General features: G+C 38.0%; 1 protein-coding gene across 1 annotated transcript in view; it reads right to left on the bottom strand.

The window, feature by feature from the left end:
- Window positions 1-26,428, bottom strand: part of PDSS2 (decaprenyl diphosphate synthase subunit 2) — a 111,759-nt gene that overhangs the window by 50,809 nt on the left and 34,522 nt on the right. Inside the window, exon 2 of the mRNA XM_041414879.1 lies at window positions 14,857-14,988. Coding sequence (XP_041270813.1) covers window positions 14,857-14,988 — 132 coding nt within the window. The remainder of the gene's footprint in view (window positions 1-14,856; window positions 14,989-26,428) is intronic.

Here is a 26,428-nt window from a genome sequence, read left to right as displayed (position 1 = left end):
ATTTGGCCCATTAGAGTTACTTGCCATTCCCATGGCAGGAGCACACAAAGCCACCATCAGGCAGGGAACCTGTTCTATTATGGCAGGTATATTAATCCTGTCTTACAGTGCACAGAAAATAAATATTTCAAAATGTATTTGAAGCAAGTTCTGCAAGAGGAAACAACCTACATTCAAGATTCATGTCCATCTTCATATATTTAGTTGTCCACACTGGTAATGCAGTACTAACCTGGAAATACATACAAATATTCCCACTAAGAACAGGAGATAAAGAAAAACAGAGACCCTCCACAAAATTATTTTATGGATATAAGGGTGTGTATTTTACATAAGTATACATATTTTATTTAATTACAGTTTTCCATAGAACCATTAGGAGGCTCTAGCCATGCAAGTCACATTTATTAAAGGCAGCATGTCAAATAAGAGTTGACAATTACAGGCTATATCAATACACATTATGCCAGATGGTAATGAGCCGTACACAGAGGGCCAGCCATCCAAAATAATCACACCATTTTCCACAGAAATGTTGAAGAGGTTATGGTTTATTACACAGTGCTCATTAGATATACAGTGGCAGCACTAGCAATTTTTCCTTCATTTTTGTCTCATTTAAGACTCTGCCCCCACGAGCCCATTCAAATTAGTACACAAGGTTAAAATCATTATGGTCAGTGGGAGAAAAAAATTAAGTTTTATTTTTATTTTACAGTAATGGTAGATCAAAGGTCCCTGGAATCTATTATTCTCTCAATTATTATCTAACACAGGATACTAAAAGCAATGAAATTCACTTTCATTTTCTGTGAAGAAAGATAACAGATTTTAAATGGGTAAAAACTTAGTATTTCTTAATTAATAACCCTAAGTGAAAACAATAGTTAGGTTGTGACACAAAGTGACAAAAGTCAGAAAACTAAAAGTTGAAACTGAACTTTCAGCCTTGGCTTTGAACTTTCTCATCTGTTTTTCAATCTGCTGCTTTAACAGCACGGAAATATTTAAGTGTCCAAAAGGCAACTCATCCTTCACAGCAGGTGGAAAAAACAGTTGTCTCAAATAACTAGAGTGTCATCTCTGAGAAAACACCTATAAGATGATTTCAAGTACCTTTCTAGTCAGCTGCATATGTTGACTTCCAGTTAGAAAATTACTATTGGAGACAATTATTTTCCTGCCTTTTTGTGTTTATAGATGGTATGGGGGTGAAAAGATGCAACGAGGCAAAAGTGAAAATTTGTCAGCACAAGTAAAGATATGCTTATCGCTTACAAACATGCCGATGTCCCCCAAACTCCAAGTGACAGCCAGCATTTGGAAGTCATAAAACTGTGCAAGAGAGGAAGAACTTAAGTACTGGATATGCCACCTGACAACCTGACTGCAGAGAATTGTCTTTCCAGTCCAAGCCCCTCTTTTGAAGCATGCGGTGCACCACTCGGAAAGCTGGGTCTCCCATCAGGCAGCCACCCAGCTCTCAAGGCCAGGGCAGCCTCGCACCTCCTTCCTCGGCCACTCCTGCTGCCGAGTTACTCTGCTCTTACACAAAACCTTGAATTATTCATTCAGCCAGATGGCAAAGGAGTGAAAAAAGTCAGTATGCAAGAGATTATGGGAGAGAAAGCTGGGACACCTGGACTCCAGATCCCGCTCCACTAAGTAAGTTACCAGGAGGGAAACAACATTACACACTCAGGCATTCCTGACCTAGATGTCCTATATCCCTCCGTTTAGAGGAATTTTCTGAAAATTCAGGCAGAGGAGTACTTTTGCATCCTTTCAAATTCTTGAGAAAGCCAAACCTGAACTTCTTGCATCCTCAGTGAATGCTGAGCCAGTGGCTAAAGAACATAAACCAATGTTAACAGCACATCTCCAGTCCGACAATCCACTTCCAAAATTTCCTGATTAAACTGACCAAATTTTATCTGTGTTCAGAAATTGTTTGAAAGACAAAAGGCAAATTTGATTTAACAGGGTCTTAGAAAAAATGTTTACAAAATTAAAAATAATTCCATTAATTCCAGGCAATGCCAGTCTTATGACAACTGAACAGGTACTATGATAAAAAACCCTGTTTACTGCATTTAGTTAACAACAATATTTTGCAAAAAGGTCATCCTACCACCTGCTCTTTGTACAACTAACTCATTTTATTACTGACAAAACCACTTACCCTAACAAGGCGGCACTTCTGTAAGGAGACTCCAAGCAAATATGAAGCAAATATGAAACCTGTGCAATGTGAAACAAATGCAAGCCCTGACTCATTATACAACCCAAAGGGCATCAGGCTAATTTAAAGGTCTAAACAGAATACAGCAAACATCATACACAAGTTTTATAAAGTTATTTCCATGTGAAGTTTCTAGACAATTCAGACTAAGTTTAAATTCTGCAATGTTAATTCAAAAATGAATACCAGCAGCCAATTAAAAAAAAAAGCTCACAAGAAAGCCCACCTCTGCACAACTGCAACTGGATTTGAAACAGCAAAACCACCACTGTTTCCTTGAAACAAACGTATTATATTTCTAATAGTCAAAGACAAAAATAAGACATTTAAAACTGATGGGGTGAAAGAAGAGCAACCCAAGAAAAGAGTTTACAATGGAGTTAGCATGAAAACCTTCCTTTTGGCTGAAGTGAGCAAGTTTTAGGTATTGGAAACATGAGTCAAAAAACGGCAAGATAGGAGGTGATCAAAAGCTTTGGCAACAGCTGTTGTAGCACGGTTTTAGGAAAATGTGATGGTAGGATACACGATGCAAAGATAGACAGTAAGACTCAGAACTAAATAACATATGTTGACCAAAACCCTCAAAAGATGAGGTATGAACCAAAGGATTCATTTGTAGACTGGAAGACCTTGCTATCACCACATTGTTAGCAGAAATCAAAAGGAACATGATGATGGAGAAAATCACATATTTTTTTTATGGAAATGACCAACACTCCTTCCCATATGATGGCAGCATGTATCAGCCAGACTGCTTGTGGGCAACATCCAGGTGCCAATCCATCCAGGATTACCTGTATTTGCTCTATAGCCCCTCAATAACATGGATCCTCCAACTACATCTCATTGTGCATCCATTCCATAAGAAATTTCACATCATGGTTTAAAAATAGTTTTGACTACTCTGTGGTTTATTTAGTCAAAATATTTAAATACCTGCACTAAAACCAGCTAAAAAGATGTGAAGGGAAATAAAAGGTCTCACAGGTAAGTGCAAGAAATAGTCTACTAATAATTATTTTTTTTAACATAATTTTTCCTACATTTTATTAGTTTTTTCTAATACTGAAATTAGTTTTTGCTAAGACTGAAGCATGTCTATAATTTTATTTGCAATGACTATGGGAGACAGTTGGAACCATTGTTAACAGAAACTCCCATTCCTGTGCACTGTCAGCTATTCTGAGACTGCCAGCTTGACTTATTACTTCCAGTTTTTCTCTGAAATCTCTCTGAAGAGTTTGTCTGTAATTGTATTCAATGTAGCTGAAAGATAAGGTGCACTAACCTTGACATTAAATCTCTAGTACTAATGACACCTGAAATACATGGAACCTTTTTATGTGAGAGCAAAAAGAAGGTAACCTTTTTTATGCCATGAAGAATGAGCACTTGATAAATGAGCAGTCCTGTTAAGAGAATAGATTGTTCATATGTCTAACTGCACAAGAAAAAGGCATTAAAAATAAAATGTGAATCGCTAGAATACAGTGTACCAGATAGGGTTGGGGTTTATTTTATAACTATATATATAATTTTTTATCATGCTTATATAACAATTACTGTGAATTCTGAAATACCCATAAATATCCGAGATACAGAGGGGATAAAAAAATTCCAAACATACTGGTTGCACAACCACAGATAGCTCCTACTATGAAGTAAACCTGTTGTATTCTGAACAGCTGTAACTACATTTCTGTTAATCAGCAATTAAAAGTATGGTTATCACAGGTGCTGTCCTCTCCCCTCCTGAACTTTCAATGTTCTGAATTGGATAGGGATATTAATACCATACATTATTATTTTTTTTTAATGCGAATACTTTTGCTTTTCACAAAGCAGAAGTATGCAGCAGATGGGTATTGCCTGCCATGTACAAGGAAAGAGACTAATAGCTAAAGGGAGACAGCAGACTTCTCAGAGACCTTGCTCCTTACACCAGGTGTGTTGACAGAACTGCCAGCAGGGAAAGGATAATAAACCTTTTGGAGCAAGGCAGCGACTGCTGCTTCTGGGACCATATCAGCATAGTAACAAGCATTTGGTGCTGTTGAGGTCTGCAAAGTTTTGTCATTATTATTCGTATATACTTTATGCAAATGGCGTACAGTGTGATATTGAGAAAAATGTGTCCTTTGATTAAAAAAATGACTTACTATTATACCACTGGCACAATTTCCATCTATTTTTACCTTATTAAAATATAAGGTATCTGAAAATTTTCTCCTTTCATTTTTCGGTTCTTTCATCCCAGAATGATTCAATCTACAGACTTTAAGAAGGGATAAAACGACATCAACCAATTCAAGCAACATTAACCCCAAGCAAGTGATGATGGAGAGACAGCTATATGCTAACAAGCCACCTTCAAGAACAAACTTTATTTCTTCAGAAGTCCTACCAGAGTCCACAAAACAGGATCCCTTCCTGACTGCAGCTAATACTGGAGCTTTGCTAAAAATTAATTTGCCTACTGGAACAGCTATGAATGTAGCTGGACTTTTGGCACTGGTTTTGTTGCATGGATATCAAAAGCCAGAATGAAATTTCAGCTATAAGAGACTAAAGCAAGCTTTTCATGCAGAAAGATCTAGGTGAAACATAGCAATTATGAGAAAGAAATCAGAAATACTAAGTAGTAGAAAATAGAATTTTTTAATGTTTCTTCCCTTTCTGGCAATAATAGATGCATAATTTATTTGGCTGCATCTTCTCTTTCCACAAAAATGTACGCAAATTTGGCCAAGTCTTTGGAAAAATTAAAAACTACAACTCCAAATACTTAAATGGACTTCAGGAACCGGGCAATCAAGCTCACAAAATCTTGTATGTACCAAACATGCTCCATAATCATGGTGGCACTGCTGATTGTAAGTTTTGAATTGCTGCAAACCCTATAAAAAACCCATTGTCTTTCTGATTTCTCTTTTGACTCCATAAGCACATTCTCAAATACAACACAATGAGAATACCATATTGCATTCATGTTCTTGAAATCTTTACCCCTAGATCTCTAGCTCCTTATTCCTCTTCTCAAATCATCAATCACACTTATCTATGTACTCATACACCCACCTTTATACTGGAATATATTAAAAATAACCAAGTTTGGAATATATTAAAAATAACCAAGTTTTGCTGTCCAGGAACAGAGTGCCCTGTCTACACCACCAGCATATTATTGCTGCATTTCTTTTTTATTATTGTTTGCTCTAGAAGCATCTCAGAGCGGTCAAATTGCACATGAAAATCTACTAAAGGTTAAAGGCCAGATTCCAATGAAGCCATAAGAAATATTCATTCACTTAATGTGATAAGGGTCCAGAACACACCATTATTTCAAGTGGAAGAGAAAGAACATTGCATAATCTTTATACAGTCTCATATTTTCATATACATATACTCCTAGAGTTCTCAACTCCATCCCAGCAGATGAAAAAAGTTGTAATATCTTCAGTTACCTTATTTCACAGTAATGACCAAATCATATTAAGAAAATAAATTAATTGGTGCAGTATGCCTTATAATACTTAACTTCATATTGCTACAATTTTCCAAGAATTGAAGAGATTTGTATTGAAACTGGATAACTGCATTGTAAAATTTGTCAAGGCAGATGTTAATAGAACAGAAAAATGATTGGTGGTACTTCAGCATGTAGAAAAGCAAGGGGAATATTTTGGGACTGTAGGACAAATAAATTATATAGATACAGTTATTTAAGAATTTGGAGTGAAGCAATTGGTCACATTGATGTCACAGTTCTGATGGATAGGCAGTCCCCAAAGCTGTTGTGTGCTTCCACAGCACTGGATTGTACTTAGGTGATGATTGGAAATTTCTCTTCACAAATACTACTATATTTTTTGTAAAGGAAATGTGGAAGTTCTCAAGTAGAAAACTGTTTCAAGGGAAAGGACAGTTCTGGTGAAGTGCTCTGGTGTGTGGCCATGCCATGTCCCAGGAAGGCTGTGCCAGGCCTTGTTACCCACAGGTCACCTGGGCTTTCTTTGAAAAGCTCCCACTGGGGTGAAAGCAGGGCTTTGTTGCTCTCACAGCTGCTCCTGACCCACTGCAGAATTCCACCAGTGCTGCTCTGGTTTTGTATGCTATGCTGCACATCGTGGCAGTACAGTTCGCACTTCACAAGCAGTGGGAGGAAGAAGCTCCAAGAAAAGAGAGGGCTGGACAGACAGACAGGAGCACCATTACAATTTTTCCAAGGTAAGCCATCCCTACCATGTTTTCTCTAATACTGAAAATTACTTCCTTTTTAAAACGGAAACCAAACACACTTAGTGATGCACATGCTGAGTTTACCTTGCTCAGCTATCTAGTTCTATAAAGACTTACTCTGAACAAGATTTGAGCTGTATCTCTGAACAGTCTTTGATCAGCTCTACTGCAGTGCCTTTTTATTTATCCTACAATGTAAGGAGAAGACCTTTTCTTGTTCAACATATAATTGCTGTATTTGCACATGCTAAGTATGCTGAAAACAATAAAAGTTAATGAAGAAAAGTACTGGTTGTAATGAATTAGTAATATTGTTAGATTTGTATTTGGAGTTGATTTTTATTGTTGTGGATGGAAGATGATCAATAGGAATATGTAATCAAGTTGTATGTGCTTTTCATCTCCTGAGACTCATCTTGTAAATGAGATGATGAATCTCACAGGATTTATTCTGGAGAGAAAAAAACTAAATAGAATAATTTAGAATAACTGCTTGGATTTCCTCTCACTAAAAGCTATGGGAAAGCTACCAAGGACTGTGAGACAAAATTACATATTTCTTTAAGATTATAAAAGACATCACTGCTCATATTTTGACATACTTTTCCCATTATCTTTCAAACAATTTTGTCAAGAGCATTGTACTTATTAATGTACTTAGATAGTGAATATTTTAGGACCATGCATTTTCTCTACCAGTTAATTAGCTAAGCTTCCAAAGTACTTGCTAGTTGGGATACTGTACCTTTGCTGAAAGCCAGCCTTCCAGAAGACAGAAATAAGATCAGTAAATCCCAAAGGAAATCATTTTTATGATAAAGAGTCCTAATGTGCCCCAGTAAAGGTGAGGATTGATTGTTATGGCCTATTGTTACTATAATTAGAAGTCAAAAACCAATTAGCAGTTCCATTAATAAGATTAATCTCTGCAATATCTGCAGCTGAGACCCAGGGCTTGTGTGCAATAAGCCAGTGTGAATTTAAAGTGCAACAGCTACACCGTACTAAAACTCCCAGGCTGAATACTTACATCACACAAAAGATAACACCTCTGCTTTCTTCGAGTTCTGAGTTCCTACATACACTATTGGTCTTATTATATTTTTCTAGTTTAATACTTTTCATTTTGTTTAAACATCTTCTACCATGATTTAGCAGTCATTGATGGGGATAGGTGCAATGGAGCATGAGGTCTCCCAAACTTTGGTCCGCAGCCACTCCCTCTGCATTGCACCAGGTCAAGGTAAATTTAATTTAGTTTCCATTACTAGTAAACCCAGAAAAGTAGTAATGGAAAAAAAAAACCCCAACTTCTTACAAATATGAAAGTACTCTTCACATGATAAAAATCCATTGTAGAGTTAGGAATCATTTTTTTTACTTGAAAATGTGAAGGTAAGAAACAGTCAAATCCAATCTCTGAAGTTAACACCCTAAGCAGTTCAGAGTACAGAAATTGAAAGAAGGGCAAGATCTGAAATGAGGTGAAGAGTCACACACTTGTGCTCTTTGTATTTTTGTAGGCACTGAAATCATAATTTGTATGGTCTTTCTTTGGTTTTATTTCATTTATGTTTTACCTTTTACAATAACTCAAAGAGATTTTGTCCACAGATATACCTACACCATGCAAGGCAAAAAGAAGGCTTTTGTAAAATTTAATAGCAAACAGGTCAAAGCAACCTTTAAGTGTCATTTACACTCTAGGAATACAATAACCTCACCTCCTTCACCAAAATTTACTAATGCTTCCCATGGCTAATTTGCCAGGAGGCTTTGTAATGGATTTGCTTTTTCCTTTCTTTCTTTTAAATGGGGACTATCTAATTTCTTTCCATAGATACCATAGACAAACAAATCTAGATTAATGTGGAGACACATTCCAGTTGGAAAGCATTTAAACTACTATTTAAAATTACAAACATCTTTAAACTTGTCTACAGTAGGAAGAATCTGCTGACAAAACTTCATAGGTGAGCTGAGCAAGTGAAGAAACAGCTTACAGTAAAAGACCTGCTTTTCCAGGGAGCACTGACCTGTTCCAGAAGCAGAAGGCAGCCCTTTGCTACTGGAGGCATCTACTCTAACTGGAGATGTGAGTCACCCGAGCATTAGCGTCTCTCAGCAGTTTGGCTGCATTCACAAGAACAGGACAGAAGCTATATTGCCAATAATTGCACTTTCAGGGAATGCAGAGCCAAAGGTGCGTATCCTCATGCAATATTTATTCTGTTTTTCACTCAGTGTGGAACACCTTTTACATCTTCTCAATTTCCAGAGAAGGTGTGCTAACACCTCATATGCTGTTGTGCTAAATACATAAAGCAGAGTATTGCCATTTCAGATCCTTCTCGCCCATAAAATCCCAGTCCTACAGCAGTCCAGGCCACAGGCATAAGTCAACCAACCAATGTTCATTTGTGCATATTTTTGCAGACTGCAAGTCTCAAAAGCATATTATAATCAGCATATTACCTCTGAGCTTTTGACTACACTAGTCCATATTTATCTTTGCAGACTGAAGTTGTCCAAGAACCATCATTCACATAAGCATGGATTCCCTGGAGGCAGCCTGAGTGCTCCTCACGCTTACAGCGATTAAAGACTGCACCAACAAGCACAGCACCACCTCTGTTACAGCTGCCATGGCATGGGTTTTGGAGAAGAACAGATAGAGCAGCAGATGGTGAGCTGTCACGTGTGAGAAATAGAAGAGATTCCCAGTGTCCCCATTAATACACAGCAATTTGTCCCTAATACACAGTGGTATATCCCTAAGACAGACAAGACCTTTACGCTTGTGCTCTTAAAGTAGCCCATTTCTCACAGTCACCATTTTTAATTCTGAAAATCTTGGGATGGAAAGTTCTTTGGATACTTCAGCTGACAAATAAAGACACCTAACAGGCTAAATTATGCCAACATCAGTGCAGCCTCTTGTGAGCTTCATAGTCATGAATGCACACCAGTGACACTGTTAGACACAGAGCTAAGGCTACAGGCAGAATGCTCACTCGTCTGTTTAAAACGCATCTTGATTATCACCTTGTGAAGAAGACTCTGTTCTTGAAAGACCTGACCTTCATGGAGAAAGCTGGATGAGTCTGACCTCATTGGTGACTCTCCTTTCAGAAGGTGGTGGGTCTACAGACCTTCAGATATCCCTTCCAACTTGAATTATCCTATGAACCTAGATGTACTATCAGAATCACCTGGTTAACGCTAAAGGAGGTTAGTGGAAGGTCAAACTTTCTTTGAAGATGGCATAAAGTTCTTTGGAGTACAGGAAAGGAAATTAAGTTTAGGCAAAGCTTCATTTCCATATCTAGCAAGAAGCTGGAAGAAACCTAGGTAGAACTGTAGAGTGACAGAGCAGTATGTCCTCTGTCCTTGCAGTCCTTAGAAAGACACCTACCCCCTCTGACTTCTTTTCAATCAAAGAAACATTCAGAGAAAAAGAAACCTAAGGGTGAATGAATCCTCTGGTTAAGATCTGGATTAAGTTTTACTTGGAGTAGGTTAGAAGAAGATTACTGTGATATGGCTACAGTGACAAAGAGCATGTGAAATCACTCTGTGACCCCTGTGTATGTGCGCACCTCCAAAAAAGGGTACTCAGAACAACTTAGTATTGGAACATGACAAGAAAAAGACCCATCACCATAACAAGGAGTTGGCATCTGCTGCCAACTTACTCTTAAACTGGGCTTTCATTGGAAGCAGTATCAATGCTGCTCCAAAATAATCACTAAAACACTATGGAAAAGGTATCTATGTTCATGATTCCTGTCACTACAGTATTGCCACCACTCTTCCAAGCAGCAGGAAGGATTCTGATTCAGAGACAAGTTTATCCAGTCAGTACCTTCTTGTAGTAAAGCATGTTCCGCTTGAAAAGTGAGGAACTCCTGGAGCTGTAAAGGTCAGCTGCATCATCCTGAGGAAGCAGGTGCAAGTACAGAGTCCAGTACCGATAGTCCAAATCCAGCAGTATCTGCTGGATTTGCCAGGTTTTAGTACAGAAGTGAAATAGCACTTCCTATACTCCAATTTCAATATTCCATATTGATTAAAAGGTATTTGCTTGTCAATGGCCAAGGATCCACCAGCCTGGATGCCCAGGCAGATTTGACTGAAAAAAGGATTGCTTTAAACCTCTGACAAGCATCCAAGGAAATCTGCAGAGCTGACTCAATGGATGTCAATACTAGAGAGTATTTTTAAAATTGGCACTAATAGGGGGAAAAAAAAACCCAAAAGAAAAAAGGCAAAACAGACAGAAGAAAATAACTTGCTGTGCTAGAGCCAAGGAAGCTGAGGGCTGAAGAGATGGCCCAAGTTTGTTCTTTGGTGTCACTTGCATTTTAAGCTGCAATACAGAGGCTATGTCAGGCATTCATTACTCAATATAAAGCCAAGGAGATCCCTCAGTCCCCAGGCAGTAGTGTCTGGCACTGCCAGACGTGCACAGAAAAAGATATCCCTTTGGGTACTTTGAGAGAGGACCCAAGCCACTCTTGGTATCTTCAACTGCGATAATGTAGCTCCACCATGAAGCATAAAGCTGTCAGTGTTCAGAAATCACATGATCCTGGAGTTTCAATTACAAACCTCACTTCCAGCAGCAAAGTAAAATAACGGCAAGCTGCATACTTCACTATCCAAGTGAACTTTGCTCTGAGAGAAGGCAATGCAGTGTCAGACTCAAGTATAATCACCAGTTCGGAAATGGATCTCAAAGCCCTCATGAAGCTCTAGCCTCCTGTGTCACATCTGAGGTACTCTCTGATACTATTAGCATGATAAATTATTGTTAATTCGATTCTGCCTAAACCCAAATGTGAGTTCTGCTTTCTCTTTAGCACAGGAGTAAGGACTTTCAAGGGAATATGGAATGCATGCTTTGCTTGAGCACAGGCAATGACATCAACTCTTACATGATACTGTTTGCATACTCTGTACTGAGCACTACAATTGATCGTTATATTTGCAATGCTTCTGTAGCCAAGGAAATATTTTCTTTAATGCTAAGAGACCAGCAGAAAGTTTTAATTTAGGAAATCTGTCCAGCAGCTGAAATTGAGCTGTTTATCATGCTGCTACTTCTCTTCATCCTCTTTTGGGATCACTGGTGCTGAGCTGGAAGCAAAGCCAGGTTCTTTTCCTCGCCAATAGGAATAAAGTCAGGTTGCTGCCAACACGATAGGGAGGTGGCTGTACAATTTAAAGCATGCCAGGCAGGCTTTTATAACACTTCCTCCCTTATCTTCAGCATGGCTCATAAGGCAACCAGCAGTTACTATGACACCCTTGCACACAATGACCCCCACGGCCCCAGATTAATGCAGGCAGATCACGACTCTTGCAAATTATGAAGTGCTAAAGCTGAAGGCAATGCTGGCCAGAGGCAGCACCGTTTAACTACACTAGTCCTGCTCCTGTAACTACCTAAATTGTAATCCTCATTATTCTGGAAAAGATTGTTCTCTGGTAGTAGGCATTGGTTTTGTTCCATTGTGTACCAGTGAAAAACAGATGCCAGCTAGAAAGCTAGATTATCTATTTTTATACATTTAGGTCAATTGACCTTTGAATTGACATATCTAGAGAACAAGAAAATAGGATAATTGTTTTTTCTATTCCAAATTCAGCTCTCAGTATCTTTCTGTTTTAATTTTAATTTTTGTATTGCTTTATTGTGATTTAAGAATATGAAATAGTGAGAAGAGGTTATGCAGAATGTGCCAAATTCCAGGATGAAAAGGTCCACCATGGTTTTTTTGTGTTTTTTCAAGTTAAATGGTTATCACAGTGTTACATCTTCCTGGTCACAGATTGTATATTTAGTGTAGTACCAGTTACAAAGAACAGATGTAATCCAGCTATCTACTGCAGGACTGAATATTTAAATACAGTACAAGAACTGGTTCCAACACAAACACTGGGAAAAGAAAGATTGGGCTGGTGCAGTTGCTGACAAGTACTGGAACAACTTAGCTCATGCTCAGATTTCAGAAATGCAATTAATTAATCACTACTAAGTATCCTAAAATCAAGTCAGCCATATCCCAGCTAATAGTCCACAATATAATGTTCACAGCATGTAACTATCAGGCAGTGAAGATGCTCATTACAGTGCCAGAAATAATATTTCCAGCAAAACATTATATATAAAGATGAAGTAATTATATGGCATGGCAACAAAAAGAGCTGTATAGATTACAGCTGAGCTGAAAATCTGTGAGAATCTGTTTCCAAAAAATATTATCCAAAGCTGGAGACATATAAACAATAAAGGATTAAGCATATTTCTTTACTTCATATCACTGAGGGATATACTTTGCCTTTGATATACATATCAAATATACACAAACCATATATAATTATATTGCAACCAAGACAGACAAAAATGCACTAATGGAAAACAACATCCTTTTGTTCATCTTCAGGAGAGGGCAGTTTGTAAAACACTACTTGTAATACATGTTAAAAATATCACAAAAACCATTTAAGATCACAATTTTACAAGCTGCCTATTCTCTTAGTTATATACAATGGAGAAATGGAAATCAGAAATTAGACTCACATTTAAATAAGTGTAGTTGGAAAAGTACCTTAAATAAAGAAAGAGCTCCAAAGCCAAAGCCCACAGTGACTTCAGTAGAGGGCAAGAACTGACCATTATGACACAAAATTAAAAAATGCAGTGGCATATTTGCTTGTATTTACACCATGCTGCAGGACTTAAAGTGTCATTGAACATCCATTCAAATTAACAACTCCACACTCATCACTTTTGCAGACAGTAGTGAACCTTAGGTGAACCTGTGTGGGTGTATTCAAAACTGCTTTGTTTTTGGCATACCTTTGTAACTCTGAACTAGATATGATAATGGCTATTGACTTGCTCAAACTTAGATTATTAGGCTAGATTTTCAGCTGGTTGAACTGGCATCATTCCAGTGATGTCCATTTACACCACATGGCTCATTATTAATTCAAGGTCTTATTTGCTCCTTAATGAATACTTCCACTAGTCACCTTCCCAACGGCAGCTTTAAATGCCCCAGCTTCACCTCCATGGTCAGAATCATCATACTCAAGAACTTAGTTATCAAAAAAATAATGTTTTTTCTGTCCTTTTATGAGGCATACTTAAGGTAAACTTTTTTAATCATTTACAAAACAAACTAAAATACCTCCTGTGCCATAATTAACTAACTAGAATTATGCTTTCATACAGCATCATTTGCATATAAATATAAAAATTTCACAACCCTAAGGGGACATTAGGGATGAAACAAAATAAGAATGGAATTAAACAGCCAAAATGACAACACAGCTCTCCATAACAAGCCTGCTTTACAGCCTTTTTCTTCTTCTTACTTATTTCTGCCTGTACTAATTCATATATATTTTCCTTCTCTGCTACTTTAAGATACTACATAGATTTTAAAATTTTTATTTGTTTGGTCTTTCCAGTTCTATGATACTACATCTGCATTTTGAAACAAATCAGGATGCAAACATGTCACTAAGCTTGTGCATCTTCCTTTAGTGTATTACAGAGGTCAGAAACACAATTAAAAAAAATACAACAGTCTTGTTTCCTCAACCAAGCAACACACAATTTTTCAAAAGATTTTTAAAAAATTCGAAGTTTAGAATTTTTCCACAGCTCTCATTACTTATTTCAATGGCATAGTTCTCTATCAAATATATAAAGGAGAGCCACCACTGATTTTCATTACTGATGTTACTAGATTAAGAAATTTAATTCAAAAGCTTACAAAGCATTTAGGAACTCAATTAAGCTGAAATATCTCATTGAGGGCCTAAGGAACCATAATGGCAGGCTCAGTAAATCTGCTGTGACATGTTGGAGGTAAAAACTTTATTCTACACTGCTGCTGCATGGGAAAACACCTTCCAAAGAGGCTATACAAAAACTTCTGTGCGCAGTGAGACCAACTGGTGTCCCACAAGGCTGGCATCTCACTCAGAAATTTCTAGTAAACAGGTGTACCCAAATAACATTGCATGAAATCAAAATGAAAATACTCTATTTAAAAATATTTTCTAGCATTGGTTTGTTTTTTTTTCTTATTCAGAGTACCTCTTAATGTAAACTTTCAACTATCTTGACCCAAATGTTTTCAATTTCATTGTGCCCAAAACCCACAATTAGATACAGTAAGAGTTACACAAAGAGTAGGAAATGGTTTTCACTGTGGAAAGGTTGCAACAAAAACCTGCGGAACAAAGCTTTGTGATTAGGTAAGTGTTGGTTTTCCCTGACAGGTGAACAGGCCACTCAGGATGCTTTGATACCACCAAGAAATTGCCCATTAAATATACCTTAGCATACATACCTGGAATAAATGCCACTGACCATGTCATGCTGGAAAGAGAGCTCTGCTGTGCTGGGTCCAGCAGCTTTGGAAATAAGCAGTACGACCAAACCTCGCATCTGTAAATTGTTTCGGCTGTCGTACACAAAACCCCTAAAACAGAAGAAAAAAAGACCTATTTTCACAATCCATGTTTACTGGTTGTACCAAAGTGGAAAAAAAGACTTAGACCTCAGGCTGCCATCCATTTATCATGTCTTTAATATTCATGTTAGCAGGGAAATAAGTGCAATTATGAATCATGATCTTTTGTCATCCTTTACCTGACACTTAAAATGAAATCCTACTGCTGCAGAGAAAAACAAGTATTTAGGATTGAAATAAATCTTGATTATTTTCAAGGAGCAGCATGCCTCTTGCATTTCATGTCATGCACAAGTCAGGTGTACCCAGTGAGCTTGGCAGCTCAGGATACAACATGCTCACAGCAACCCTGACCAGAAAAACATAAAAAGCAGTAGAAGGGAGATTCTATATAACTTCCCAAAGCAGAAATTTTTTTTTTAGTTCAGCCCCCCTGTACTTCCCAGCCACTCAAACCCATGAAAGACTGCACTGCTCAGATCTCTGCTCAAGGGCACACACACTGTGGTCATGTGGCATGCACCTTTATTTTTCGTACTGGCTACAGGTACTGAGGGATTTTTAAGGAGGAGGGGGACAGCTGCTTGCCTTCAGCATTCTGTGAATGTGTAACTTGCATATTTCTATTTTCACCAAATACATAATTTGTTTCTTACCATGCTCCAATATACAGTTAACAGAATGCAGCCAAGGCAGTTATACAATTAAAACTCTATAGATTTCCAAAGTCAGAGCCACAATGAACATTAAGCTGCCCAGTAAAAAGACAGAAAATACATACAGTGAATAATACATAGCGTGTATGCATCCTGTACGCAGAATTCATAATTGTTTGTGGTGGTGTAAGTACTTCTCTGGCTTGAACTTCAGTTGACCACATGACTCACAACCACAGAAGTTATACAGATGATGCAACTGAATTAAAATATATTTCCTCAACACTATTTAAAACTCCGTCATTTTTAAAGAAAAGTGGTTTTAGGAAAAAAAATGGGTTTTTCCACATATGTATGTGGTAATATCACAGTGTATTACTAAAGGCAGAGATATAGCGAGAAATGAATAATGCTTCAATAAAATAGCAAATTATAGTGATACCCTGAACAATAAGAACACTTTGTTTTTTCATGCCCAGTGCTCTACAGCTTGTCAAATGACAGGATGTTACAAAAGTAGTCATAAAAAGTGTTCATCACAGGAACATCGAGCACTGGCCTTTAAATAAACCATTGCCTAGACAGACACTAGAAGTGAAGCACTTTTACCTGATTCAGACTAGGTAAGGAACAGAAGAAAATTACCTATATTGAAAATGCTCAGTCTGTAGCAATAGCAAAAGCAAGTGTTATGGGCTGTTCACGGGGTTTCCAACACCACTAGCAATGAATACCTTACATTCTTAGCAGAAAACTGTTAATGAAAAGTGCAGCTAGCTGTGGGCGGGGGGAAGAACAGAACACAAGAATCAAGTTAATAAGGAGCAATACGTCTATCATTGTTACACCTAATCATACAGCCTCTATGTTACATATGGTTTGGATGTAATTTTAGACAGGATTTTCTATGAATTACCAACCAGCAGCCAAAGTTTAACTCCATTTTCAAAACATGTTGTGTTACTGACATGTAACATATCCACACTAAAGCAAACCTCATTGGACTTGAAACAAATAAAGCCTCCGGTGATCATCCTTTAGACACTAGAAACTACTGCAGCTACTTGACATGGCTTCAGGGGTCACATTCACATTCTGAATTAAGCTCCCCAGAGACACCCTGCACAAGTAGCAGCAACACAAAAGTCTTCCAGATGGTGCAATTAGTCTTGATGGGTATGTGGCAGGAGACAGGTGCCTCCAGGGAAAAAAGTGAACTAAAAGAAACCCAAGTGAAATTGCGCACACAGAAAAAGATACATCAAGCTGACAGTCTTTTGGAAAACCTCTGCTGAACAACACAAGCGCATGCATAGGGTACCCAAAACACCCCCTTCAATCATTAGCACAATTTTGCTTCCTCTTAAGTTTACAGGCTGGGGTATCTGCAAGTGACGTAGTTCATCCTCGGGGGTCTGCATACCAGAAAAAGGCAGGAAAGTCAAACACCTCTAGGATTCCGTTTTGAACTCATAATTCGTGGGAGGGGAAGGCATTTTTCTAGATATTGTCGGTGTGACAGAGTAACCCAGTTGAAAACTGGCAGATTCACAGTTTTAAATACAGCACAGCGGTCACAAAAAAAAAAAAAATAAAAAAAATAAAAAAAATAAAAAAAATTCCCTCTCACAGCACAGGGGGAAGCGCCTGGCTCCGACACATGCGCGCGGTGACACCGCACACGCACAAGAGCCTCACACCGCCCACTCGCGCAGTGACACCGGCTAATGGCTAATGTGCTGCAAATTACACCTCCTACTAGCAGGGTCCGTCTGCTGCGCAGAATAAATCAAGCAAACGTTTCACTCAGTGCTTTGTGTATTGCTCCACATGTGCAGCTATTTCAGTAGAATGGTTACACTTTTATTAAAACAAAAATCTGCTATTCACTGCAAGCGTCATTTGTATTTAAATATTTAAATACAACAATGATTTAAAAATTATTTGCATGAGACAAAACCACGTTCCTAGCCCTTTTTTCATTATATTAAACAATGAATTTAAACAATAGCGAGGAAACATGGAAACTGCAACAGTTACCATAAGGAAGAGCTGGACATAGGGATAATTTCATGGAACCAAAAGGCAGCAAAAAAACCCCCTGAACAGGCAACTGTAAAGTCAGAATCTGCAAGTGGGTGTAGCAGAAGAGACCATATTCATGGGTACTAGTGCTAATTCAAATTTAATTCTGAAGAATGCAGAACAAATTTCCCAACAAAACTGATGTGATAAGGTATTTTGGGAGGGACAAAAGGGTATTTTTAAATGTTTAGCTAAACGTTGTTAGTATTTCCCAAAAGTTCTGCTCTGACCCAAGCAAGCAGGAGCTGTGGGACTTACAGCCCTCTCATCAGTCACCCCACAGGAGCCCCTCCACCCCCACCGAGGCATGTTTGGTGGCCACGGGACTGCTGGTAGGGGCTGAAGTGGACAGATCACCACCCTCCTCACCTCCTCTGGTGATTTTTACCCTTCCTTTCCATGCATTCTATTGAAGGTGTCCCATTGACAAGATCAATCGTTTTGTTTCAGGCCATACACAAGCCCTGTGTAGTTAACAAGGGGAAGGAAAACAGAGAGGAATTCCATTCCCCTACCTTCCCTGTTCAGCTGTCAAACAAAAGGAGGGGGAAAAAATGATCTGTCCACACAGCTCTAATAAAAAGCAGCTGGGAAAGTCTATAACACAACCAAAATAAATTACACTGATGAAGAAGATTTATAAGCACAGGAGAGTGTCATTGAAAGCCCAGGCTAGTATAAGACTGAATTACAAACTATTCTGAAAAAGAAACCCCTCAATTCAAACTGACAATCCCAGATGTGACAATATAAACAGACTTTTCAGTCTGTAACATCTCAGGAAAGTATCTTCCATTTTGCTCGATATAGAAGGGTTATCAGCATGCACTCATAGCTACAGGTGCAGGTACCTTTTAAAAAGAACACAACCCATTTTGTCAAAATTAATTATAACAGACAATTCTATAGCTATCACTAGAGGTAAGGCATGGAGCTACTTGGCAAGATTCTTGGCTTCCTTATTAGAAATGCAAGAAATACCAGCCTCAGGGCTTTTATCCAATTTGCTATATTAATGACTTGTCAGAAGTAAATAAGAGAAAACTCTCTGACATACTCATTTTTTAAACGGATGTTAAACCACTGTATTATTGATGTGCATATCTGAACCATAGGATTCACCATCTGACCACATGATCACACTCAAATATGAATATATTTAAACACTGAGAGCATTCAAAGTTATACATTTGGTATATACTAACAGCAATCTATACCAATTTGTTTTCACCTGCTACTCAAGTTTCAAGTACTTATTAAATATCCTTCTGCATATCTCTCCAGAGCACATAAAAAAGCCTGGCCCATTCCAATCTGCACAGCGAGATCTGTAGAGGAGAATTGGCCTTGTCATGACATGTGCTTTGAGCATGATTCAGAAGGGGAGAGGAGACAAACTCACTCCACATGGAGAGAATTAAAAAATGGGATTCAAATTAAATACACAGCTGACAGGAAATTGTAGAAGGGAGATGCTCTGCCATCCACATGCCATCTCAACTCAAAAGCCCACTAGAGGCTGCAGATGAGAATGCGTGTTTTAGAAACTTATTCTTGGGTTTGGACCACTAAACATTTCTTTGCATATGGAAAATGAGTACTGAGGTTTGGGGAATTTCCTTACCTGAAAAACAGGCTTGTGAAAAATGGGATGGGGCTCATCACCATTATGTAACTGCCTGGTAATTAAAGGGTTTATCCAGTAAGGGCAGACCTGTGCAATGAGTCATGCCAGGCTTGCAGGAATTGATGTTCCTGTCCCATGTTGCAGGAATATGCTCTTAGACCAGGTTACAAGGGAGTCCCCTGCTCCACCTGCATCTGAGAAATAAGGGGTCTCACCCCATTAGCTTTGTGAAGCCAGTCACAAAGAAACACAAGATTTCACAAATGAAACACAAGATTTCACACAAAAAACACCAAACAAAACTCTGGTGCGAAGAAGACAGGGACCTGTCTCTGTACTAGATTTTCATCCAAAAGCAAAAAAAATAGAAAGGTAATTTAGAAGTGTGGCTTTCACTTATGACACAAGGAAACCTTTTACTAACTTCAACCATTATGTGGTGTGAGGCTTGGAGAGTTAAAAGTAAGCCAAAACAGTAACTTAGTCATGTGAAAACAAGAATGGTTTGCTCCTGTGAGGAAGTACTTGCCTGAAATTTATGGGCTCATAGCTTCACCATCTACAGACAGAGTCACTGAAAAACTAATACAGAAAATATTGTATCTGTGCTTTCACTTGGCTACTCTTAGACTTAGGAGTACTTGGAAATGAATTGAAAGGTCTCCAGTAAAAAAACAGGCCTCAAAATGCTCAGTTCCACAACAGCTGCAGCATTTTTTGGGATGCAAAGAACTGTATAAATTTGGGTACCTTTTCTTCCATTTATGAAGTCTCAGACACCTACTCAGCCGGAGAGAATGACTAAAGATCAATTAAAATACAGCTTGTACAAAATTCAGGTGTTCAAGAGTCCCAGAAATCCACATAAGAGTGTATCTTTAAAATATTATATATAATTTTCACAAACTGAAATATATGAACACAAAAATAAAGCTTTGTTGCTCTATCTTGGAAGAAGGTTGCGACAGCGTAGCTTCTAGAACAGAAAGCTCCTAGAAGAAAATTCCTAGGGTCCTTTACAACTCAAGTGACTCCAGCTGCTCAGTTTTCATAGGGTATTGCTTACAATGAGAAATATTTCTTAAATAATGGAGAAAACTCCATCCAAAGTTTCATCATACTATTGTTTATTAAATGTGATCTTCACAGGGACTGGGAGCATGGAAAACTGCAGTCCCAGGTAGGAGGCAGGAGGCACATGGAATTTGGTGTCAATTGCATTATTCCCAGAAGTAATTTATTACAAGATAAAGTCTTGCACATAGCTTTTTCAAGAATCTCAAGGAAAAGCCACAGCACCCTTCAAGATTGGAAGAGAGACTGATCTCTTTTTGGAGCTGCTACATGCACTCATTTCTTCAGGCTTTAGTAGCTATCCCAAATATTGCACTACTTTTGAGAAGAAAATTGCAACAGCTTCTGAAACACAACTATCACAAAAGATGGAGCCTTCCAGGAAACTGTAAAAGTCATAAGGTTAAATAAAATTGTGGAGATTCAAATGGGCAAGATCCCACAAAACCCAAACCTTATTCTTAAGAAACTACAGGCTTTTGATCAGGCATTAAAAAAATACAGATACTTGGCCGTGGTAACTTGGAGTTAATTGTAACTGAGCACTTGCAGCTCCTAGAAATCAATACAGGCTTCGAATTTTTGAAATAAAAAACCACAAAGTTTTCCCTGGAGTCTATAGAGCCCTATTTAGACACTTGTATTAGTCTACCATTGAGTGCTGCTAGGTTTATTTGATTTCCCAAAAAGGAAGAGGTTATTTGAATCATTCCCCCATGAAGATCAGCCACATAGATGCATATTTTTTACAGGGGTTTTGATGCACTTATTTCCTTTAGGGTAGAATATTCCTTAGGATCAATGGGATGAGTTACTTTTAAAAACAAAACCAATAAACAAACAAAACAAATCAACTGAAAAACCCAAACCAAACAAAAAAAGCCCAAAAAACCAACAAACAAACCCAATAATAACAAAAAAGCCCATACTTCAACAACTCCCATTTTTCTGCAAAACCTATGACCAGATGAAGACAAAGAAGAAAAAGATTTGCTTGGTGAGAAGAAGAGAACCAAATGCACAGGAACAGTTTGACACTTTAGTGTGAAAAAGGCTGTTTTGAGGTTGCATGGTCATCTAAGATCTGAAAAATACCTACGATGGACACTGCAAAACTGCACTGTAAAAATAAGAGGCAGCTATAATCATACATTTGTCTCAAAGACAATGATTATTCAGCAAAATAATTATTTACTACTATTATTAGTTTAAGTAATTCTACCCTCCACCCATGAGATCCTATGAGTGGTAGAGGCAGGGCAAAAAGAATGACAGTAAAGGCACCACACAGGAAACAAACCACCAAAATGTATTTTTAAACCAAATGCCAGTCTCCACTGTTTTTCCTGGTCAGGGACTTGATTTGAAATGTGATGTGGATAGCAGGCAAGCTAACGTCAAAAAATGCTGTTAGTATCTGAGTGCAATTACTCTGACCAGGAGTAGCTTGCAGGTCTGGCACCCTTATTTTTCTAACCACAAATACTTAGACAGAAGCCTAAATTTTGTGTGTCTGATTTCTCCATCAATATTTGCTTTATTTAAACTTTGTGGGAGGTCTAACACCCCATTGCCAACCAGTATCAACAGGTGGAGTCAAGCACAAGACTACTTTTCTGGGAACAGGCTCTCTCAGATGCAGGAATAATCTGCTAAGTGAAAGCAATGAAAATATTTTGGAAGAGTTCAGTGAATGACAGAAAGATGATTGGCTTCAGAAGGCTAATGAATTCAAACACCTCTGGAGGTTCAGTGTCACTTCAGCAATATTCAGCAATTGTAGAGCCTGTCATAAAAATGTATTTTGCATTAAATAAACTTTACTAGGAAAATGTAACAATGAAATAGGTCAACTCTGGGCCATTATCTCAGACTGAAAATGCTCACAGCTTGTTTTACAAATGGATGAAATAGAAAAAGGCAAAAATGTTAGGCTATGTATTGCCATGACAGAATGATATTAAAAGTTCCTTTAACCTTCCTTACTGAATCAGATTTCTAGATACATCTTCACTGATTTTCAGCATTATTCAGATGAATGAATTACTAATATTTCTTTCCTAAAAACACTGAAGGCTCTTTACTAGTAGAGAGAAAGAGATTCCAAATTTTGTGCTTCAATAGACTGCTTTCCCTTCAAGTAGCTCAAGCCAAATACATGCCAAGAGTGCCATAAACAAAAAGCTTTCTTCTAGGTAGAAATAGAAATTAGCAACCAACAGCATTACTCCAAATGCAGCACATCTACAGTGTCACTAGCTAGTAGAGTTAGGTGGTTATACACAGCAGAAGCCTTTTGTAAGCTGGTGGGACGGGGGGGTGGGGGGAACCACCTTAAAACACAGTGGATGATGAGCAGAAAGTGCAAGGCAGCAATATGAACATACAGTGTCAAATGAGGGAAAAAAAGAAACACTCCCAGACTCTATGACAAGAGTCATAGAGTCATTCTAAATACTACACCTAAGGGGTTTTCAATAGTTCAAGTAATCAAAGCTAACTCTTTAAAAAAAAAAATTCAAGCCAGGAGTGGAGACCACAGAAATACTTACACTGTAACTCTTAACAGTATTATCTTCATTTGCTGTTTTTCTCTAGACTTCTGATTCTAAAGAGTCTTTTTTTTTTATTTTCCGTGAGACCCAAGTGACCAACTCTGATAATTGAGATGAATCTGGGTTTTTACTTAGGTTAAGGAATATTTTCAATGTGACCTCCACCCAAATTCCATATTTGTCACTCCACTGTGTCAATATCACAATGGGCTTGTTTGTCTGAACTAAAACCCCTCCTTTTAGAAAGATCAACCTAAAACCCAACAAGTATCTGTCACCTTTTTGTGGATGATTGCTAGGCATCACATAAGCTCATGAAGTTACCAGCAGCATCCTTTAAATTTGTCAAGTCCTGAAAGGTGATACTGGAAGTATTTTACAGCAAAACAATTGTTAGGAAATATAAATCACTGAAAAACTTTAGATATTTTCAATTCTTTTTCTCCTCAGAAAATGCAAGACTTCAGAAGGCCTGAGATTTTAAGCAAACACTTGTGGTTTTGGAAATGTTGGTTTCCATGGCAACCAGCAAGGTCTTCTTTATATAGCATTATAAACAGATGGTAAAGACCAGTCATGTTTGCTTCTTTGCCAACATATCAACAGAACTGCTGTACTACTCTATCTCTTGTATTAGAGTTACTTAATAACTTGGGTATTTGAGCAACAAAATCTACAAATCAGACTTGCTCAGCTACTATGGGTTTTTTCCATAAACACATGAAGACTCCCAACAGTAAAGTCACTGTAGTCTATATAGGCAGATTTCTTTGGCAAAGCTTTTTATAAATGTTTTCTCAGCACTAGCCACGTAGGGTCCATTACCACCACAAATATGAATTTGACAGGGATTAAAATTATTAATTCAAAAAAGAAATAGAAATCTGACTGTTTACATCCACTGGTACTAAAGTGTACTTCAGAATTGCATTGCATTTGGAATTATTCAGAAAAGATATAGTGAACTGTAAACTCATCTTCATTATGTCATAATAAGTAGAGGTTACTCTTGCAGGTGATTTGTAAAAGAAGAAAATCTCTTTGCATTTAAATCTTTCAGTTATAGCTATGGCACACAATACACTTTTCCGCAGATGGCTGGTAGTATCAAGAGAATTTGATTTGGGACAGCACTCAGTTTGGTTGGTACCTCTCTGCAAAAGTCTGAAGTACCAACTGCTGGCAGTGTAAGCTTACATAGATTTTTGCTACAGAATTCCAGTGGTTTAGTTGTTTAATATGTTTTGTGCCAAAAATGAGGGGAAAAAGAAAGAAGTAGAGGAAAGGTAGAAGCAGAACTTGCATCAGGTTTTTTGTCTGCATGTCAGGAGTCCAAATCACACATTTCAGATCAAAGTATCTCCTGTATTCTAACCAGATTAGAAATTATTTTATTATCAAAATACTATAAAAATATCAGTATTTCTAATCCAACTTCCTCTGAAATTCATGCCCTTTCCATGAGGGCTGGCACATAAATTCTCTATTGTTTATTTTTGTTAACTACTTTGTGGGAACTTTGTGGTTTGGTGGGGGTTTTTTCACTGAACAGCAGCAACTCAAGGACAAATGTACTATGTAAAAACTTGTCTTTATAGCAAACACAAATTTCCAGGTCCACTCCTCTCCAATCTGCTCCCAATATCACACCAGTTATCACTAATAAGCGAGATTCAAAAAAATCACCACACAACCCAAAGTTCTCAAAACCCACTCAACTTCATAAAACAACCAATAATACATTTTGGAAATGTGTGAACGACTAAAGATGTGACTATATTTGGCAAAGATCAAGAGGATAACAAGCATTCAGTATGCACAGAGAAGCCAGAAATGTGCTAGGGTATGGATGAGAAGTCTTCCTGCACATCAAATGAGACTGCATTAAGCAACAAGTTCTACAGATAGATAATCACATACAGTTTTTGTGTTGGTAGTTGTATGTTTTTCTGTTTGGTACCAGGCAAACCATACACAAATACAATCTAACAGTGGGGTCCATTCCACCAACATTCCAAGAGTTTCCAGCAGTGCTTAAGCTGTAGATACCAAACACTAATTAGAATAAAATTCCTAGGGTGGTTTGGATGCACAGCCTGTTCACAAGCACACATTCAGATGACAAGAAGTCCCTATTGTTGTCTACATCTTCAAGGATCAACCCACTGGCCACGACCATGGTCAACATTCCAGCAATCCCAATACACCTTTGTCATTTCAGGAAACTGTTGTTCACCTGCTGGCTACACCAAAACTCACCATTTCCATGCTCCATGTTTCATGTTTTATCATAAAACATAAATCTAGTTTGATCTTTGATATATAAACATCTGGTCAATAGCAGATGAATGAGGGTAATGTTAGGGAACTTTTAAACAAGTCAGATGTGCACGCACAAGTGCTGAAGAAACTACCTGACATTATTGTCAGGTCACTCCAGGATCTTTAAAAAGTCATGGTAATCAGGGGAGATTCCCAAGGACTGGAAGAAAGCATCACTCCTACGTTCAAAAAGGGCAAGAAAGAAGCTGGAAAGCTACAAAGACAGTTGAAAGTACACAGGTAGGGTAAAACCTTTAACTAGTACTCCAAATAAATCAGGTTACAATTAAATACAGTCCCTTTCAAAAGGCATGGCAGTGCAGAACAAGCACTGTGTAAAGGACCTGAACTTTAGTTTAGCAAGTATATGGAACAGCACTAAATTCAGAATGGGGTGGGGAGTGAAAGGCAAAATCATGTTTTTATCACTGAAAAAGACGACAAACTTCACCTGTAACACAAGACAACTCAGCCCTCACATCAACTGCTTTATTTGCATTGGACATAATACACAAAGATGGTCCCAATTCCAAGACAGAACACCAACACAAAGAAAGAGTAGGAGCTGCTTTACTGAAGTTACAGAGTTATTTGGGAAATAAAAAATAAAACTGGGGTACTGACCACCTCAGTTTTTCCTAGACTGCCTGGTGCCAGAGTCTGGAAGGCAAGTTAAGAAACTTAAGTCTGTAGGGATATCTGGAGTACACGAGAAAAACTGGCAAGAGGAAGTAGTGCTGGAATGTGAAGCAGGAACCTAATTTCTCCCCACAACTCTCAACGATTTTGACAGCATGGCAAACAAGTAGAAGGCAGCACTGCTAACAGAGGCGTAAAAAGAGCCACTCTAGAACTGCAAAAAGAGAACACCTTACTGAAATGTCATTCTTGGAGTAGAAGCATGAGTGAAAAGAAAAATGAAAAATGGATGCAATGCCATCCTTTGTAAATTTCCTTTGAAGAAACCAATCTACCACTTCAGCTACCTACAGTACAAGGAAAACTGTTATTCACTATACATATCAGGCAGCCTTGGAAAAACCTCCAAGTAACCATTGCAAGAGGAGAGGTGAAAAGAGAAGAATCTTCTTTAGGTAATCTGAAAACATCGATTTTCCAAGGTCCACCAC

The sequence above is a fragment of the Onychostruthus taczanowskii genome, unplaced genomic scaffold (genome assembly GCF_017590055.1).
Source record: "Onychostruthus taczanowskii isolate IOZ18803 unplaced genomic scaffold, ASM1759005v1 scaffold48, whole genome shotgun sequence".
Lineage (NCBI taxonomy): Eukaryota > Metazoa > Chordata > Aves > Passeriformes > Passeridae > Onychostruthus > Onychostruthus taczanowskii.
This window is presented reverse-complemented; position numbering and strand designations above follow the sequence as displayed.